At 42.4% G+C, this 21,125-nt stretch overlaps 1 protein-coding gene across 4 annotated transcripts in view; it reads left to right on the top strand.

Moving 5' to 3' along the window:
* CCDC187 (coiled-coil domain containing 187) overlaps window positions 1-21,125 on the top strand; it is a 141,853-nt gene that overhangs the window by 13,277 nt on the left and 107,451 nt on the right. For all 4 annotated transcript variants that reach the window (XM_073599648.1, XM_073599646.1, XM_073599645.1 and 1 more), the window contains exons 3-7: window positions 404-447; window positions 5,421-5,520; window positions 9,290-9,380; window positions 11,831-12,465; window positions 13,996-14,106. In XM_073599648.1, coding sequence (XP_073455749.1) covers window positions 404-447; window positions 5,421-5,520; window positions 9,290-9,380; window positions 11,831-12,465; window positions 13,996-14,106 — 981 coding nt within the window. The remainder of the gene's footprint in view (window positions 1-403; window positions 448-5,420; window positions 5,521-9,289; window positions 9,381-11,830; window positions 12,466-13,995; window positions 14,107-21,125) is intronic.

Genomic DNA, 21,125 nt, shown 5'->3' with positions numbered 1-21,125 from the left:
GTAGCACAGTGTAATTCAAGAGAAGAGCATTATCTAGTGCCAGGGGCAGAGTCTTCCAGCAACATAGAGTATTTCAGGAGAGAAGAGTTGGGTTGTGGAAAGAGCAGAGTCCTCAGTAGCACCACAGTGGATTTCAGGAGAGGAGCATTAGTGGCAAGAGTAGAGTCTTCAAGCAGCACAGAGTATTTCAGGAGAGGAGAGGGAATTAGTATAAGGAGCAAAGTCCTACACTGTGTAATTGCCTCAGAAGGTGATTTAACATCTACATAAAAAAGCATGTCTGGGAAGTTTCTGTCATGTTTACTGTGGAATAAACATTTCATGACCTGCGGTTTGCTTTCAGATGGCCCCAAATCCCTGCTGGCAAGCTATGAGTTCTAAATTGAGTTTTTTTTTTCTCTAGATGTTTCCCGGGCGTGGGATAGCCTCATGGAAGCTAAAAATGTAGTGAGTAAAAAAAAAATATATATATATATATTCTGCTTATTGCAGCCAATCAGATTCTATCTCCACCTGTCACTGGTTACTCAGATTTATACCTCTGTTTTTTTTCTACTTTTTTTGCAAGGAAATTAATTTATTATAATCTGCTGTTTATCTACTGTATTTCAGTCCAATACAGTAAAATAGGTTTAAGTACAGTAATACATAGCATCTGTTTAGAATGTTTTTGTTGTTCTTTTAATTATAGTAATCTAAAATCTGATTGGTGGATGTAGGTAAGAAAAAGAGCTTTATTTCTTTAAGTTCTGATCTGATAAGGGCTAACTTATTTGCAGTACAATTTTGAAATATCTACAACTTTTTTTTTTGGCCTGTGCCTCTGTCTTGGGGCATATGTAACATTTTTTTTTCTCATTCCTAGTTATGGTCATTACTCTGAATCATGAAAAAGAAAAGCTTGTGTCCAAAGACACATTCCAAGCTGGCACTGCTCTCTATAAGTTGTGTTATCATTTGGCAGAATGTAATGCAGTGGGTTGGCACTGATGCAATTTTTAAGGGCGTCTGGAATTGCAAGGTAGACTGGCTGCTCCCCTTTTGCAATGAAAAGAAGTACAGTGAAACCTTGGATTGCGAGCATCAGGGCCATTGTAATAACATCATGGCCCCTGGGCAAAGTAATGCACTAGGGCCTCTACCAGGGAGATGGTGACCTACAGTACGCTATGCGCGTGTGGATTGGCACTGATGGAGTGGGTGTGGCTAAAGAGGCAGCCTCCTCCGCACCGCTGATGCTCCTGCTGACCCGATCAGCTTGAAAGCTGTACATGTTTACAAAGCTGCAAGGGCACAGGGAAAGTGCAGGGGCCCCCCATGCAGCTTGGGCCCCTGGGTAGTGCCCAGGGGTGCCCCCTCATTAAGAAAGCCCTGGCGAGCATAATTCATTCCGAAAACATGCTTGTAATCCAAAACACTCATGTATCAAAGCGAATTTCCCCATAATAAATAATGGGAACTCAGATAATTCGTTCCACAACCATTTATTTATAAGTCCTTCAGTTTATAGTCCATATAAAAAGATTATAGCAATGTGATAGGTTGTGTATCCATAAAATGTCCATCCACAAATGGAAGCCTCCACAAGGGGATTAGAAGAAAAATCCAGCAGGAGCTACAGAGTATAAAAGAGAAGAGAGACACCTCTAAGTGTAGCAATATGGTTACATTTAATGAAGGTACAACATTTTGCACTCACATGGTTGATGATTAAAAGAGGCACATCTAAGTATGCAGGCATCCGGGGTAAAGCTGTCCACATATACCAGGGGTAGGCAACCTTTGAGAGATAGAGATCTACCTGGTCAACATTGAAGAGATCAAAGATCACTGGGCTGCAGCGCCCCTCCTCCCCCCTTTTTTTTAAAGACATTTCCTAGCAAGCCCCCCAAGGGGCTTCGGTGAAAAACTCGGCATTCACTTTCATTCAGACTTTTTTTCATGCCTGGGGAGTTGGTCATCCCCACAAATCTGATGCCGGAGTTCATCATGAAAACAGAGGAGGGCATTGGGGGGGTGGGTGTCATGAGGGCATCAGGGGGGTGGGTGTCAGGAGGGCATCGGGGGGTGGGTGTCAGGAGGGCTGGGTGTCAGGAAGGTATCAGGTGGGTGAGTGTCAGGAGAGCATCAGGTGGGTGGATGTCAGGAGGGCTGGGTGTCAGAAGGGCATCAGGGGGGTGGGTGTCAGGAGGGCATCATGGGGGTGGGTGTCAGGAGGGCATCAGGGGGGTGGGTGTCAGGAGGGATGGTTTTCAGGAGTGCATCAGGGGGGTAGGTGTCAGGAGGGCATCAGGGGGACTGGGTGTCAGGAGGGCATCAGGGGGGTGGGTGTCAGGAGGGCAACGGTGGGTGCGTGTCAGGAGAGCTGGCTGTCAGGAGGGCATCAGAGGGGTGGGTGTCAGGACGGCATGAGAGGGACTGGGTGTCAGGAGGGCATCAGGGGGGCTGGGTGTCAGGAGGGCATCAGAGGGGTGGTTGTCAGGAGGGCTGGTTTTCAGGAGGGCATCAGGGGGGTAGTTGTCAGGAGGGCATCAGGGGGACTGGGTGTCAGGAGGGCATAAGGGGGGTGAGTGTCAGGAGGTATCGGGGGGGTGCCAGGAGGGCATCAGGGAGATTGGGTGTCAGGGGGACTGAGTGTCAGGAGTGCATCAGGGGGGCTATGTGTCAGGAGGGCATCAGGGGGGTGGGTGTCAGGAGGGCTGGTTGTCAGGAGGGCATAAGGGGGATGGGTGTCAGGGCATCAGGGGGGTGGGTGTTAGGAGGGTTGGGGTTTCAGGGAGCTGGGGAGGGTTAGGGTGTCAGGGAGCTGGGGTGGAGAGCCGAGGAGTCACGTGAGCGCCGGGAGGTGCTGTGAAATTAGGCAGAAATCTGATTTTTTTTTTTTTAAAAAAGCATAGACACTAGGACACATGTTGTTATCTAACAGAGGGGATAGTGTAAACATAACATAGTGGCTTAACAACCACTTTAAGAGATTGAAAACCATAAGTAAAAGCATTGAAAACCATAAGTAAATGTAGAAAAAAACAAAGAAAAGTTAAAGGATAGCTGCGTGTATAGTGTAACTTCCCAGGGTATTTTTCATACCTCCATTCTACCACTAGAGGACACTTTTGGGGGCAGAAAAGCATCTGAAGTTGGGTTAAACGAATAGGTAATCTAGCCAGGCACCCAGAGACAGATTCCTTCTGTAAAGCAGATGAGGAATAAAAAAGACGCAGAAGGCTTCATTGTCAAATCCTTCAATCCAGGCCAGAAAGGCAAGTAATGGCCTTTACTATTATCAGGTTGCAGAGACTAGGCCATATAAAGGATGTGCACTATAAGCGCAATTATTCTTTAAATAGTATTACTTAGGGGTTGACTTACTAAAACTGGACTGTGCAAAATCTGGTGCAGCTCTGCATAGAAACCAATCCGCTTCCAATTTTTTTTGTTTTTTTTTTTGTCAAAGCTTATTTGAATAAGCTGATGTTAGATGCTGCTTGGCTACCATGCACAGCTGCACCAGATTTTGCACTTTCCAGTTTTCGTAAATCAACCCCCTAGTGTTCATTATTTTTTCCTAATAGGCGCTGTGAGAGATGCATTTAAAAGAAAAGTCACCTGTGGTATTTTAAAAAGATCCTGTTACTTGTTTTAACCACAATCTTTTAGATTTTAGATGTTATTTACCTGAAAGCCCCGAGACTGCTGCTGGGCACCCCCATCTTGGATGTGATATTAGCAGCTCCAGCAGACGCAGAGTGACACTCTATGGTTTTCCTCTTTGCTTCTTTCCCAGAAATGACTTAAAAGGTTATGTAGGGAGTTGAAGGGATAGGCAAAGGAGCTAGGCCAGCACAAGCAGTAATCAGACACTCTGAGAAGAGAGTTGTCAAACTTGCTAGCAAATTTAGAGGCAAATTTTTATAGAAAGGAAAAACTCTGCAAGTAAGCGTTTAAAATACGTGTTTTTTTGTGCTTTTACCAGCAAATTTTTAAAGTGGTTGTAAAGCCTTAAGGTTTTTCACCTTAATGCATTCTATGCATTAAGGTGAAAAACCTTCTGTGCTGCAGCTCCCCCCCAGACCCCATTTTTTCCTTATCTGAATCTGATCCAATCCAGCAATGTGCACAAGCGCAGCTGCTCTAGGAGCCATTGGCTGCTGCTGCTGTCAATCAAAAGCTTTGACACGGGGACGGGGCCGAGTCCTGCTTTTTGTGTCAATGGATGCATCAGCAGGACTCAGGAGCGAGCCCGCACGTATACCCCCATGGAAAGCAGCTTTTTGTGGGGCACTCGATAAAGAGGAGGGGCCTGGAGCCCAGAATAAGAGGATCATGGCTTCTCTGTGCAAAACCATTGCACAGAGCAGGTAAGTATAGGCATGTTCTTTTTTTTTTTTTTTTTTTAAATGTTTACAACCACTTGAAGTTGGTGTTGGTTTCTTTGAATGAAACTCTGTTTACAGATCTCTGTTAAAAGCTGGTGGTCAACAGGACCCAGTAAAGGAAAGCAAACTATCTAGCTCTGGTACAACTCCATCAAATATTGATACTTCAGCTTTCCGTGTTGGTTGGCAAGTTGAACCACGTGCTGGCTTTACCACAATTCCTAACTATTATGGTATTTACAAATCAAAAAAATATTACACCTCCAATGGATTCTTTTTAGTGTTGGATAAAGAAATATGTTTGCGGTTCAACTATTTATGGCCAAAATGATGGGGTTGAGAAAGTTGCACATAATTCTGGGGGGAAAATGTCACTATTGTAGAAGGGATCAACACTTAACTTGCAGCAGGCAAATCTCACCATTGTGGGAGGGGTGAAGATACACATTACAGCAAGGAAATCTCACCATTGTGGGAGGGGTGAAGATACACATTACAGCAAGGAAATCTCACCATTGTGGGAGGGGTGAAGATACACATTACAGCAAGGAAATCTCACCATTGTGGGAGGGGTGAAGATACACATTACAGCAAGGAAATCTCACCATTGTGGGAGGGGTGAAGATACACATTACAGCAAGGAAATCTCACCATTGTGGAGAGGGGTGAAGATACGGCAAGGAAATTTCACCATTGTGGGAGGGGAGAAAAGATACACATTACAGAAGGGAAATCTCACCATTGTGGGATGGGTGAAGATACAGATTACGGCAGGGAAATCCGATCATTTACAGAAGGGAAATCTCACCATTGTGGGATGGGTGAAGATACACATTATGGCAGGGAAAATCTCATCATTGTGGGAAAGATAGACACAAACTACTGTGGGGAAATCTCATCACTGAAGACTTTAAAATGTATAGGAAACAAAGGGGATTTAAACAAAGTTGAAATCACATTTCTTGGTGGAGTTCATTGCCTGTGGGTGTGTGCTTTAAAGTTTGGCTGAGTAGTCCATAGTTGAAATTATTGTTTTCTTCACAGTTACAGGAGATAGAAAATAAAGTTGATCTCCAAAGTAGGCGCAACACTCAGGCACGGAAAATTCGCAGAAGGCTAGAGATGGACAGAGGCTTATATTCTGGTATGTTTTAATACAGTTTATTAGTAAATAACCCCAATCTGAAATAAACATGCAGATCCAGCCAAACTTCTAAAAAAACAGTTGAAGCACGTATGCACTCCAGCTGGCTCCTCCTTCTCACTCCTATGCATTCTATTTTGTTGCCTTCTCTTACTACTCTTTTACACAGTCTGGTGTTGTTACACCACCAACAATCCTGTCCTCCCATTCCCTGGACATATACAGTCTTGCTGCTTTCTTTTTACTTCCTCCACTATACAGCTTCACCTCCTCCCCCACAATCCTGTGTGCTTAGGGACAGGCAACAAATCAGAGCCTCTGCCTTCACAGATTGGGTCAGTTGCCTTGGCAAACAGTAGGTTGGGTCCCCCAGGCCCATGAACAAGAAAATGGGCACAAATTAGACGTGTTTCTAATTGCGCTAAATATAGGGCTTGGCTTAAAGCAGTATGTTTAAATAAAGTCTAAGCTGACTTACATATAGAATGAGACAGTGTTGAATAAAGAATGTAGAGCACAGCATCTGTGGAGTTCACTGGGTGGGGCCAGGGCCAAACATTAGAAGTTGGGGCATCTGTTCAGGGGTTAGTAGTAGGTGATTCTACATCACTTACTACTGACTCTTGAACTCTGTGTCACTTACTACTGATCTCTGAATTCTGCATGTCTTACTATTGATCTCTGCATTTTTCATCACTTACTACTGACCTCGGAAACTTTACCTCCTCCTTGTCCGGGGACTTTGATAGACAAATCATCCATCCAATCCCGGGACGTGTGACGTATATCAAAGTTCCCTGGCCAGGAGGCGGGGCTGTATGTGACGGCGAGCGGCAGGAACACAGCAATTGAAATGAAAGCTGTGATGTTCCACGGCGCTCTGATCATCTGTCCGGCAATTCCTCTCCTCTCTTCCCCTGCACAAGTAGGCTGCATTGGTGGACACAGGCTGCATTGTTAGGCACAGGCTGCTTTGGTGAACACAGGCTGCATTGGTGGACACAGGCTGCATTGTTAGGCACAGGCTGCATTGGTGGACACAGGCTGCATTGTTAGGCACAGGCTGCATTGTTAGTCACAGGCTGCATTGGTGGGCACAGGCTGCATTGGTGGAAACCTCATGCTGCATTGGTGGACACGGGCATGCTGAATTAATGGACATGGGCAGGCTGCATTGATGGACATGGGCAGGCTGCATTGATGGACATGGGCAGGCTGCATTGATGGACATGGGCAGGCTGCATTGATGGACACTGGCAGGCTGCATTGATGGACACTGGCAGGCTGCATTGATGGACACGGGCAGGCTGCATTGATGGACACAGGTAGGCACAGATGAGGCTGCACTGATGGGCACGAATAAAGTTGTTCTTAATATTTATTTTTTTAACTTAATTTTGCATAAAACATTTAAGTGTCATTTCATGAGATAATTTATGAGCGCGTGTTTAGGGGCGGGATTAGGGGTGGGGCAGGGTAGGGGTTGGGTAGGGCAACTGGTGGCGAGTAACCCTTAAGGCCTGGCTAGTAGCTTAGGACTTGAAATTTTGAGCCCTGACTTACTACTTATCTCTGTACCACTACTGACCTCTGCACTCTGTCTCATTTACAACTCTTCTGCATGCTACTACTGACCTCTGCTCTCTGCCTCACTTACAACTGACCACTGTTTCACTACTAACCTCCTAAACTCTGATTCACTACTGACCTCTGCATCACCAATGACCACTTAACTTTGCGTCGCTTACTACTGACCTCTGAACTCTGCATCGATTACCACTGATCTCTGCGTCTTTGACTACTGATATCTGCACTCTGTATCACTTACAACTGGCATCTGAACTCTGTACCACTTACTACTGACCTCTGCATCACTTAGTTCTGACCTCTGAACTCTGCATCACTTACTACTGAACCCTAAACTTTGTATCACTTACTACTGCCCTCGGCACTCTGAGTCACTTATTACTAACATCTGTGTCACTACTGACCTATTGACTCTGTCTTGCATACTACTGATCTCTGCCCCACAATGGACATCTGCACGCATTACTTAAACTGTCCTCTGCATCACTACTAACCTCTAAATTCCACGTCACTTACTACTCACCTCCGCGCCACTACTGACCTCTGCACTTTGCCTCCCTTACAACTGACCTCTGCGTCACTACTGACTTCTGAACTTTCCGTAACTTACAGCTGAACTCTGTGTCACTTACTACTGACCTCTGGGCCACTACAGACCTCTGCACACTGCATCACTTACAACTGTCCTCTGTGTCACTACTATTCTTTTAACTCTGCGTCACTTAATACCCACACCTACACCACTGCTGCCCTCTGCGCTCTGCCTCACTTCCAACTGACTTCTGCACCACTACTGACCTCTGAACTCACTACTATTCTTTTAACTCTGTGTCACTTACAACTGACCTCTGCATCACTACTGACCTCTGAGTCACTTACTACTGCCCTCGACACTTACTACTGTAACTTAGTAACTTACTACTGACCTGTGTTTCTACTGTCCTCTGAACTCTGTCTTTATATAAAATTAAAGCAGCCTAAATTTCTCTGCCAGATGGTTTAATCCCAAGGGGACTTAGCATATTGCGTCTACAGTAGCCTTTTATTAGGATAACTAGACTGAGCTATGCCCAGGAAAACATGTAGCCCAGTAGCAGAACTATATTTTAGTTCTATTCTGTTAAACCTGTACTCCAGACACTTCTGCCAGACATAATAGCCAAGTCAGTAAAAGTTTGGTCACTGACCCCTCTACAGCCTGCAGAATGGACAATGAAGGAGCATAGCTGGTGCGATCATCGCTCTTCCTCCTGCTGTCAGCAAACTTCTTCTAGATTGGGACTGACAAAGCTATGCAGTGTGTGTGTGTTTGGTTTACAATGCTGTTCTTCCCTCTCCCAGTCTGACTGCTACCGTGTATGAGGATTATAGGAAATATATGTAAATTAAAAAAAAAAAAACATTTATGGTGTTTATACTAGACATGTTTAATAATACATTTTATGATTACTCTACATAATACATAACTAAATTAGATAATATATTTTTAAATTTAGCATGACAACTGAGTTTTATATTTAAACTCTGTAAGCTTTACATATAAATGTAGTTATTTGTGATTTTGTATAGCCAAGGGTCTAACTATAGCGATAAAGGACAATGTGAATGCTTTGAACCCTAGAAGCGCAGGGGACCCAAAACTGACCAGCTTACACATTGATTTTGCAGGAAACATTAGCATTTGAAAACTTTGGAAAAGTTTGGATAAAATGAAAGAATGTTAAGTTTGCAAACCTCTATGTGCCAGCTATGCAGACAATTAGTATTCTGCATCTATATAGAAATGACTTTTGAGCTAGAAATGAAAAAGATAGATAGGGCCCCTTGATATTTTTTTGCTAGGTTGCCCCATCACATAAGTTACTGTTTGTGGAGCACTGAATTAAAACCAAGCTGCAATTTTTTGGCCTTGTGGTTCTTTATTAGACCACATTGAGTGGTTACCTTCTATGTGAGAGCTGACAAGTTATCCTGGGCACACCAGAGTGGTGTATGTACCAAGGCGAAGTGCCAGGCTTTCTTTGGCTCTTGATAATGGACAAATACATTTCTAGATGGAATGTGTAGCAGGACAAGTTGTAACCTGCCTGGTGATCAGATGAATGACTTGGCTGCCAACTAAGAGGAAAGCTGATCAAAACATAAAACTTACAGACAAACAGCATTTTTTTTCTTGGTTCAGATACACAATCTGAAGAAATCAACAATCCTGTAGATCACGAACAAGATGAGGAGATTCCGAGCATATCAGAGCAGCCATTTACTTTATATAGGTGAGAATGAATAATCATTAAAGTAACTCTAAACCCAAGAGAATGACATTTATTTTGCAAATCACTGTGCATTCTGACCAAATGCCATGTTTTTTTTCATAAAATACAATTTTCCCTTTTTTTTCATGCTTTTTTTAATCTCATTGATGCGAATCTCCTGCAGCCCCTCTTAACCATTTTATGTCTACAATTGGCTACAATTGATGTAGTGGCAGCTGCATAACCTTGCTCAGGACTGGCTTATTGATTTAGACAGCAGTGGACTATGCCTGCACATTGTGTGTTGGCATGGCTGACTGTAATCTTCCTACCAGGGGTGCATTTGACAGGGTGAAAATGCAGGAGCACAGTTGGAAGAGAAAGTTGTCCCCCAGTAACATGACGTGCCTGAACAAGAACCGCAAGCCAGGCTCTCTGGGTAGTCTAGATAAAATCTGCAGGTGTTTAAAGTTTGTTCAAAACTTGATAATATTGTATATCAATATGCTAAAGCTTATATGAGAACTTGATGAGTTCATATACTGTACGTTGTACTTTAGGAAAATAAAAATGAAGTTAGTGGGTAAAATATATTACTGTATAGCTAAAGGTAAAACTTTTTTTTTTTTTTAAGTTTTGGATACAGTGGAGAGGGATTAGAACACCTGTCAGGTTTTTTTAGCTGTCTGTTCCCCAGTTAGTGAGATTCACCCTCTTTATTTGTCAAGTTTACCATTATCACCAAGAGTGGAAATAAAAGAAAATCCCAAATATTGAGTTGTTCTGAGAGCAGAAATACAGGGTTAATCTTTCAATGGGGACACTAGTCCTGGTGACAATTGGGGATTCCCTCCTTTTGGAGGGATTTCCCCCACTTCCTGTTTTGGCTATGGTACAGCAAGAGAAATCTATTCAATGGGACACAAAACAAAAATTGACAGGGGTTATAAATTTGAAAAAAAAAAAAGTTTAAAAAGTTTTGCCTTTAGTTCTACTTTAAAGTAAACACACAGTCTGCGGCACTTCCTGTAAAAAAAATCTTTAGAATGTTTATACAGCATGAACACAGTTGAGCTGTCTATATACATATAGATTTTTTCTGTTTAGCCTGCATTCAGGGGATGTTGGGTGTGGGGGGGCTGACAGGGCCATCCACTAAACTAATTTCAGATGGTTCATCAGGAAACAGAAGAAATGTGATTACTTTATGTTCAACCTAGGGTTGTTCATAGACAGCTCGCTTCTTGGTGAATCAGGCCGCAATTCAAGCCATGGTTGGACTTGCAAGCACCACCCAACTTGACAAAATTACATTTAAGAATCACCTGAGGCGGGTGTAAAATTATTACTGCATCCTATCAGGCAGTATTCAGGCAGCTATGGCTGACGTGGCTGCTTGAATACAATAGCCAGCAGCGGACATTCCTCCATCCACACTTTTTGTTTTGCAGGCTGAATAAGAGAAAAATCGAGCCGTGTATGGCTACCTTAACTGGTATTACTTTATTTTCAGCAACATCCAGGAGCAAGACAGTGCTGCTCATCTTTATCCAGCTACCTTTTAAAAGCGTTGTGCAGTGTTGTGGAACATAGTTTGTCAGCTTTTATGCAATATTGAAAGTCCACTGTTTAAATTAGTTTTCATGATTCCTGTAAAAATACATTTTAACAACATAAATTTACAAACCTTTCAGAAGATGTTAACATTTTGAAAGCCAGAAATGGCAGGAGGCAATATTCTCCAACACACAAGGGGACTTCAGACTAGTTCTCACATACGGTAGCCCAGACTGCTCCACTGAACAATAATCCGCGGTGGACAGGTGGCTTGGTGGAAATATTTCACCTCCTCATCACCTGTTTTAGGTAACATACACATCTGAGTAGAATGATTTTCCAGTGTTTTATTTGAGCGTTGTCGTGGAAATATACCAGCATTTTAGAAGCGTATTGTAAGCATTTTACATATGTAATCAAGTTTTAGGCCATTTTCCTTTGGCCAGTTAAAATGTACTAGGGGTTGGGGAAACAGGCCCTTGAGTGCTCATATCTGATTGGCCACTATTTAATTACATGTGGTTTTGTTTCGTAAGATGTTTCAAGCTTTGAGCTTCAAAATACTCACATGTGAATGGGACCTTACCCTGAAACCACCGCACTGCAACTGCGCATTGCACTGAGGTTACAGCATGGCTCCATTAACTTTAAAGGGTTACATTCAGTGCTGGTACTGCCTGCCGAATGCGACATGGGATTTAATTTTTGCATTCAGCCGCCTGCTTTTACATCCTGCTGACCGCAATTCTCAATGAACCATTCCTGTCCCTTTATCCCACAAGCAAAAACTGCCAACTGTGTAAACACATTCACTTTAATATTCAACCTTGTGAACACACCTGCCAAATTAACTGTATCCAAAACCTCAGCTTTCATTGCGACTCTTCTAAATTTATCACATCTTTTGCTTATAGAAAAGAACCAGATGGACACAGTGGCAAGCTAATGTCCACCTTGAATCCCCCGCTTGTTTCATCCAATAGAAATTCATTGATGCAGTCTCTAGACCAAGCTGAACCCTGTTTAGCTGGTTATAACCTACATGGAAGTACAGAAAAATACCACTTGAGCACTTATCCCCAGAACACATTAGAAATGCAAACCTTTGACAATATCAGTGGTAGCAAAACCACTGAGGAAAGATATTTTGCAGATGAATGTGGGAACGAAGTTCTGGTGACTGCAGAATCGTATCTTCAAGTTCCAAATGCAGACGATGCAGTGCAAGTGATGAACCCTTACTTAATGACCAGTCCTCTTTCTGTTCAGCATGTTCAAGATGAAATTTCACATTACTCTTCCCTAGTTGCCTTTACACCTCTACTCTCTCCAAAAAAATACCTTTACACTCAGAAGCTAGAAACCTTAAAAAGTAGATCTCCTAGCAGCAAACTGGAGAGGCTAAAAGAAAGGATTAGAGAGCAAAAAAGGTGTCAAGAAGCAGTGAAGAACTTAAAATCTCGCCAAAACTCAGAGCTGGCTCGCAAAGCAATGAACACGCAGAAAATTCGCAAGGTGACATTCGGGCCACCACCGCCTGTTTACAAAGGTAAGCTTGTCCTCTTGTTTCTCTTTGACAAATCCTGACAGTGTGGCAGTTTAATTTACTCCTAGGGACACTTCATCCTTCTAATTGTCAGCAGTGGTAGATCTATGTTTTGAGTCTTCATTTAGATATGAAAATATTTGAGTGGCATATATTTCAATTTCTTGGAAGCAGCACATGCCAAAAGTCCATTTGTCATGCTGTGGTGTACTCTTGATGAACTGAGAAGAACAAATAGAGGAAAATACAGCAAGAATTTAAAGAGAGCCTGTGCTGTAAGAAACATAGACTGCCGTTGCTAACCCACCTCTAAAAATGTCAATGGTACACATGCAATGCTGGTCCAATGGTTTTAACATTTTTTTGGTCACTGAGCCAGAACAAGAATACAGATCAGGATTTCTGTCTTCACAAATTGTATTTATGCACTTTGCAGATATAGATGGGTTTAAATAGTTCATATATAAGACACTATGGACCCTGTGATGAAAATACCCCTATCAAGGGAAAGTAGATATTGCTTTACTGTAGTTTTAAAACTGCTTTATTGATGTGTGCCTGATAATGCAGTTTTGAAAAGGGGAAATATGTTATGAGTATATTAAAGCATATTTAAAACCATTTTTGGATGGAGTAGGGAAGAGTTTATTTTTCTCTTGGGCTTTTTTTCTGTCACCCCGTAGGGGAGATTTTCCCTCACTTACAGACAGAAATTCTCAGAAGCTTTAACTTTACTACTGTTTTTGTCTTTGTTTAAAAGATTCCTATCAGTTCTCATCCTGATGGGGAGTTATTGAAAATCTGCCCAGTAAGGACAGAAATGTCAATAAAAACCTGACAAAGGCACTAATCCTTTCTATTTAGGAGATTTAAAATTAAAAGATCCTTTGGCTCCTGAAGAAGTGGACCAAGTCCAAGAAATGCATTGAGCTATAACATCGTACAAAGGATAACATGGTTGATAGTCGCTTTACCAATCTGTGATTTTAATACCCAGAATTTTTGTGATTGCTTTTATGGAAACATTTGTAAATTTTTGCATCTCTGTTTTTAATGTATATGAATAAATATTTTGGTATATTTTAATTGTAGCATGTTGTGCCTCAGAAGTCCCAATTACAAATATTTTTTTTTATAAGTTTTGAAGGTAGATGACTAAAGTGACTGTATTTTCTTAAAGAACAATACTTGTTAGAATAAGTATCTGACAATCTGTTTAATGCAATTTTTCACAATAAAAAGTATTGTATACAGATTACATACTGTATGTTTCATGTAATGGCGTATCTGCATTTATTGCTGAATATTTGAGAATCTGTTTTTTTCTCTAAGCGGCCTAGGTTTAAAGGAGTACAGCTCTGATCAAATCTAGGTTAACTTTTGTATGAACCGTCAGGGAAGAGAATCTTCACCGAGGTTCCATATATCTTCCTGTAACATATTTTTTTGGAACAATTTTAATAATAATTTGGCTATGCTTATCACAAGCTTATAGAACAAATTCAGCAAGTTAACCATATTTTGATCTGAAAGGGTTCAGTGCTTTCAACCAAGAAATGTATCCTGATGAGTCTGCTGTCACTGGAAAAAAGGAACATATGAAGAAAATGGACCACAAGGCACAAAGAACAGACCATTTACAAGGTTAGTAGGACACCCTGTAAGAACATATGCAGTTGGGTAGAAACATATGGAATACCAATTGAGTGCTGATGAGGTAAAAATAATAGTTAGAACTTCTGTTACATTTTTAGTTCAATCTCTTTTTATTGAGTTTTGGTAACATAGGAAAACATATCAGAAATATACAATTGTCCAAGAACATCAACATAGAATCCAAAAACATTTGTAGATAAATGCACAGTGGAGGGAGTTGGTATGGACCATAATTTGTGGAGAGATAAGACCAACAACTAGAAGCTCATTGGTTACTATGCACAGCTGCACCAGATTCTGTGTGCACCTGTTTTAGTAAATCTCCCCCTTGACGCCTCCAGCAAACATTAGGAAGAGAAGGGTAGAAATGGTGAAGGGGGAGATTTACTAAAACTGGTGCACACAGAATCTGGTGCACCTGTGCATAGTTACATAGTTAGTCAGGTTGAAAAAAGACACAAGTCCATCTAGTTCAACCAAAAAAAAAATAATACAATCCCATATACACAATCCTTCACCCACAGTTAATCTAGATGAAGGCCCCTTTCACACTGAAGGCGCTTTTCAGTAGTTATAGCGCCTCTAAAGCGCCTGAAAAGTGCCTCTCAAGCCTCCCCAGTGTGAAAGCTCGAGTGCTTTCACACTGGGGCGGTGAGCTTGCAGGGCCGAAAAGTCCTGCAAGCAGCGTCTTTGGGGCGGTGCAGGAGCGGTGTATACACCGCTCCTGCACCGCCCTTGCCATTGAAATCAATGGGATTTGCCGAAGCACCTGCAAAGCACTTTGACAGCAGCACTTTGCGGGTGGTTTTATCCCTTTCCTTGGCCACTAGCAGGGTTAAAAGCACCCCGCTAGTGGCCAAAAAGTGCTGCTATAACATTTACTGCTAATGCGGCCGCGCTAGCAGTGTGAAAGGGCTCTTAGTGTCATCTGCAAAGACAGAAATGTTACTTTTAATCACAGACCCTATATCATTTATAAGGATGTTAAAAAGTAAGGGTCCCAGCACTGAACTTTGGGGTATACCACTGATAACCTTAGACCATTCATAGTAAGAGTCATTAACCACTACTCTCTGAATACTGTAGTTTAGCAAGTTTTTATCCATTTACAAATTGATCTTTCCAAGCCTGTAGACTTTACCTTACACCTGAGCCATGTGTGGGGAACTGTGTCAAACACTTTTGCAAAATCCAGGTATACCACATCCACAGCTACCCCTCTGTCCAAGGTTTTACTTACCTCCTCATAAAAAGAAATCAGGTTTGTTTGACAACTTCTGTCTTTCATGAATCCATGCTGTCTGTTGCTTAAAATATTTTTTTCCAGCAAAAACTTGTCTATGTGGTCTTTTATTAAACTCTCCAGTATCTTCCCGACTATAGAAGTTAAACTAACAGGTCTATAGTTACTTGGTAAAGACTTTTATCCATTTTTAAATATGGGCATCACATTGGCCCTGTGCCAATCCAGTGGTACCATTCCAGTCATTAACGAGTCTCTAAATATTAGAAACAATGGCCTTGAAATGACAGAGCTCAATTCTTTTAGGATCCGTGGGTGGATGACATCTGGTTCAGGTGCTTTATCCACCTTTAGTCTGTCAAAATATTTCTGGACCATGTCACTTTTGAGCCATTGTGGATACTTTGGGACTATGTCAATACCATCCCCATTATGGACATGAGCTCCCTCCATGCTCCTTTGTATACACAGAGCTGAAGAAAAGATTTTAAAAATTTGCCTTCTCTTTGTCTCCAGTCACCCACTCTAGATTTTTTTTGTAAAGGGCCTACATGCTCAGACCTGACCTTTTTACTGTTAATATATTTGAAGAATTTTTTGGGGTCTATCCTACTATCTTTTGCAATCTGTCGTTTGTTTTGAATTTTTGTGTCCTTGATTTCCTTTTTTACATGTCCTGTTTTATTCTTTGCAACATTTAAACGATGATAGCGTTCCTTTATTTTTATATTTTTTAAAAGCTCTTTTTTTTATTATTTCTAGCCATTTTAGCTTTGTCCGCGAGTCACATAGGTTTTATTTTTAGCCTTTTAAACTTATTGCCCATGGGAATATAATTTGCAGTGAGTTCACATACAGTCACTTTGAAAAACTCCCATTTCTGTTCTGTGTTCATTGATGCCAATATTTCCTCCCAGTCTAATAGGGCGTACACACGGTCGGACTTTGTTCGGACATTCTGACAACAAAATCCTAGGATTTTTTCAGACGGATGTTGGCTCAAACTTGTTTTGCCTACACACGGTCGCACAAAGTTGTCGGAATTTCCGATCGCCAACCACGCGGTCACATACACTACGTACGACGAGACTAGAAAAGGCCGGTTCAGAACCAAGCGCGGCACCCTTTGGGCTCCTTTTGCTAATCTCGTGTTAGTAAAAGTTTGGTGAGAGATGATTCGCGCTTTTTCAGACTCGTGGCTTTCAGATCGTTTTCTGCCGTTCATTTTGTGCTTGTGGGTTTGTATCTGCTCTTCAATGCGTGCAGCAAGTTCTGCGTGACTTTAGGTAGTCATTGTATTCTTGTTCGTTCGTTACTGTTTTTCAGGTCGCTCTTCACAGGCCTTGCTGTTCTTCAGTGCGTTCTGTTACTTCGTTCTGAGCAGCCGACCATTTTCTAGCCATGTTTCGTATGCGTACTCCTCGTAGAGTTCGTGCTGTGCGGGGGCTTGGTGTTGGGGTCCTGACCTTGACACAAGTCCAGTCCATGAACAGGGTGGGGAGGAGTTCATGGACCAAGAATTGGTTGCTTCAGCGTGACCAGTTCTCTCACATGCCTTTGCTCCGTGAGATCCGTGAGAATAATCCTGATGATTTCAGGAACTTTCTCAGGATGACGGACCCCGTGTTTCACCGTTTGTTGGCTTCGCTGACCCCCTATATCAGCAGGCAGGATACCTGCATGAGGCAAGCCATCACTCCAGAGCAGAGGTTGGTCGCTACCTTGTGGTATTTGGCCACAGGGAGAAGCCTGCAGGACTTGAAGTTCTCGACAGGCATCTCCCCCCAGGCTCTGGGGATCATTATCCCAGAGACCTGTTCTGCCATCATCCAGGTCCTGCAGAAGGAGTATATGAAGGTAAGATTTTTATCCTTTTATATCACATTTTATTGTATTGAATGTTTGATAATATATTGTATTTCTTTCCTCATTCCCTAATTACCATGATTGTAATATGCTGTGAATGTCCCCTTTGTCCTCATGCATGCTGGATTTTTATGTAATTATTATTTTATGTCCTTCATACATATTTGCCCTTCAATAACCTCCCCAGCATGGTGTCTCCTGCCCTATATTCACCTCATGTAGTCACTTAACAATGTATTTTATCAGCTCCATAGTAGTGCTTTACCCCAAACACCCCCTAAAATGTTTGGAAATGTTATTTTAGCTTTAAATTCAGGCAGAGTGCCAGAGGCTTTTTTTTGTGGTGTCCCCAAATCATTTTTATTAACCCTCCCTCCCCCAACTGCTAAGTCAGCTGATCCCAATTCTCTATCCTCAATCATCTATCTGCTGACTTTGCCAAACCCATACACACTATACCCACCTCTTTACTGGTCAGATTTATGGCTGAATTCCCCAAAGCATGTAGTGCAAGGGCCTGCCTGTATACTTTCCAATGGTACTGTTTAAAGTTTTTGTATCCTATTATTATCTTGATAGGTAATAGCAGAATGTCCAAATGTCCTCAAATGTGTACAGTGTGTATTTATATCTTTGTATTCAGACACTTCTTACCTGTCCAGTGGTCTGCCAATAGTGTAACTAAGGAGGGGCTGTTCCAAGTAATACCCATTATTTAGGCATTCATCTCTCAATGAAGTGAAGAGGGTTAACTGTCCAAGATTTCCACACACCCCCTATAATGTTAGAAATGGTCCATGAGAGGGGGGGAGGGGGAATATGATAGGTGTACCTTATACTTTGGCCTTGTTAAATTCCCCTTAATAAATGCTATCTGGAGGTTGCCCCATAATGTTTGTGTCTAATCTGCTTGCCATGTTTCAGAGTAAAAATAGTAATGTTTATTGTTTTTTCCTCAACAGTTTCCTTCCACGCCACAGGAATGGCAGACTGTGGCCTCCCACTTTGCCCAGCGGTGGGACTTTCCTAACTGCGGAGGGGCAATTGATGGGAAACATGTCCACATCGTCCCACCACCCAACTCGGGGTCGTACTATTATAATTACAAGGGGTTTAATAGTATAGTGATGTTGGCGGTGGTGTCGGCTAATTACGACTTCTTGTATGTGGACATGGGGAAGAATGGCCGGATGTCCGATGGTGGGGTCATCGCCCAGACGGAGTTTTACAGGCGTCTCCAGAATGGCAGCTTGGACTTGCCAGCTCCAGAGGACAATGTGGAAGGACTCCCATTTGTGTTCATTGCTGATGAAGCATTTGCGCTGGGGGACCACCCGATGCGGCCATTCCCAATGAGGACCCTCACCCCGGAACAGAGGGTTTTTAATTACCGGCTGGCCAGAGCCCGAAGAGTGGTGGAGAACACATTTGGAATCCTGGCCAGCCGGTTCCGCCTATTTCGGACACCTATCCATATGGCGGAGTATAAACTGAACCATATAATACTTGCGTGCTGTGTTCTCCATAACTTTTTACGGAAACATTCGGCCAACTATGCTGGCTCAGTTGGGCCTGAGGCCGGAATCCTACATCAAACCACACTGATGGCGCTTGAAAGTGGCCGTCCTGGCTTGCCCTCCCTGAGTGCCCGTGATGTCCGGTTACGCTACCTGGAGTTCTTTGCGGGTAGGGGGGCTATCAATATGCCAGACAATATGTGAAGCCTTTTTATAATAAAAAAAAAAAAGAAATTCTTTGTGGACATTTACTGCTTGTGTTTGTTTTAGCTGACCCTGACATAAATGTTTTGAGTGCAGAAAATGTCGTGATTGGGTAACCTTATACAAAGCACTGTTGGCTGGTATTTCCTAAATGCAAAAACACATTTCACTACAAGTGCACTTGCAACTGTACTGAAACTGCACTTGTAGTGCAAAGAGGAATTGCCCTTAGGAAATAACCCCCTTTTTTGCATAAAACAGCTATTACATCACCCCAAAAGTGTTGTAGTGTTGAGACAATAATCCACACATTCTTGAGTAAGCCACTTTTTTATACCTGCACAATCACATGTGCATTTACCAAAGGTTTTTAAAACAAACCAACATGTTTGTTGTATAACAATTTTTGCAGTAGCATTAGCAAAATTCGAAATGTCCATTTCAGATAAAACAGGTCTGTGTAAAACCAACAAGAAATCCAAAAAACTTGAACTTACAAAGTTCACATTAGGTAAAACCTGAAGGCTATATCAGACATCAGTATTTAGGAACTGGGTTTGATATAGCGTTCAGATGGGGGGAAATCACCCCTGGAAAAGCCAAATTTGGAAGATGCACACCAAATTACGAATGTCAACATGTGCTAGCTGCCATCAGGGGGGATCAAGGGACGTGTTTTGGGGGAGCAAGCCCTTCCTCAACGCGACTTTATAATTGAGGAAGGGGTTGCACCCCCAAAACGCGTCCATTGATCTCCCGTGATGGCAGATAGCACATGTTGGCACACTGTGTGCATCCTCCAAATTTGGCTTTTCAAAACATTGCAAAAAAATTAAAAAGATTGGACCACAATCCAAAAAGTGATTTTGTGGGGTTTTAAATTCGCCCCAAAACATCAATGATGTTATTATTTTTTTTAATAACATCATTGATTTTTTGCTGGATGTTTTGCAGTTCGGCATTACACCCCATGATCTCCCCGATCAGGATCTGGGCACTTTCTGATGTGAAACGTTCTCTATCCCTCACATCACGATCACCTAAAAAGAGAGAAAGAAAAAAAAAACAGGTCTCAAAAATCTGCCACCATCCATCTCTTTTACCTGAGCCTGTGGTCGCAGACACTCACCTGTTGTGGTGCCAATCTCCACCACATCTTCTTCCTCCTCCTGCTCAGCTTGGGTTTGGGGTATTTCACCTTCTTCCAGAGGTGGGGGGTCTGTGGTCTCCTCGGATGAGGGGTGTCCTCCGAGTCTTTTCTCCCCTATGTAAAACAAAAATGGTATAATTAGCACACAGATATTTGATGGCAGAACTATAAATAGGAAACATTGCTTGGAAGTGGGGTACAATTGTCTATTTTAGCAGAGTTCCAAGATGTATATTTTTTATTGCCCTTTGTCAAGCTGCAATAATTTACCTGTTTGGTACAAGCTTCACAGATGTAGCCCCCCCTATAGTATACACTGGAGCACTTGTGTGGCCCCCCTAATAAAAATGGTGTTCTGGGGTCCCACACTAATGCTCCAGTGTCCAGATGTGAAAACAGCTGCTCAGTGTCCTCTCCTTACACACAATCTAGTTGGCATTTCATTCTAGTAACAAACCCATCTACACAAACAAATATTTGGCATCCAAGTAGGCCCAAAAAAAATGTTTGATACGAACGAATAATGGGCCCATGAACATTAAAGTTGCCCTTTTAAACGTTACAATTAATAAAAGCATATGTAGCAGCACAAACGCAATAAAGACAGAAAGAATAGGAACACAGCACAGCTACTTACTTTTTTGCAGCACTCTCCGGATCTTTCGGTACTGCTCTGGCTCTCTTAACTTCAGGTCCGACCACCGCTTCCTGAGTTGATCTTTCGATCTTCGTACCACGAAATTCCTGTGAAGGCTTTTGATCACTTTCGCAATGATCTTGGCCTTTCTGATGTTGGGGTTGGGGTAAGGCCCATACTTCCCGTCATAGTCGGACTTCCTCATGATGTCGACCATCTCCAACATCTCCCCAAAGGACATATTTGTGGCCTTAAAACGTCTCCTTCTGGATCGGGACATGTCCGGATCCGGGCTTTCCTCCTCCTCCTCCTCGTTGCTATAATTAGCACACACCTGCTCTAACTCCGCCATCATGCTCTTCACCCACTGCGCCGAATGAAAAGGGGCGG

Source organism: Aquarana catesbeiana, linkage group LG09, assembly GCF_042186555.1.
Source record: "Aquarana catesbeiana isolate 2022-GZ linkage group LG09, ASM4218655v1, whole genome shotgun sequence".
Lineage (NCBI taxonomy): Eukaryota > Metazoa > Chordata > Amphibia > Anura > Ranidae > Aquarana > Aquarana catesbeiana.
Note: the sequence above shows the minus strand (reverse complement) of the source record. Positions and strands in the feature narration are given on the sequence as shown.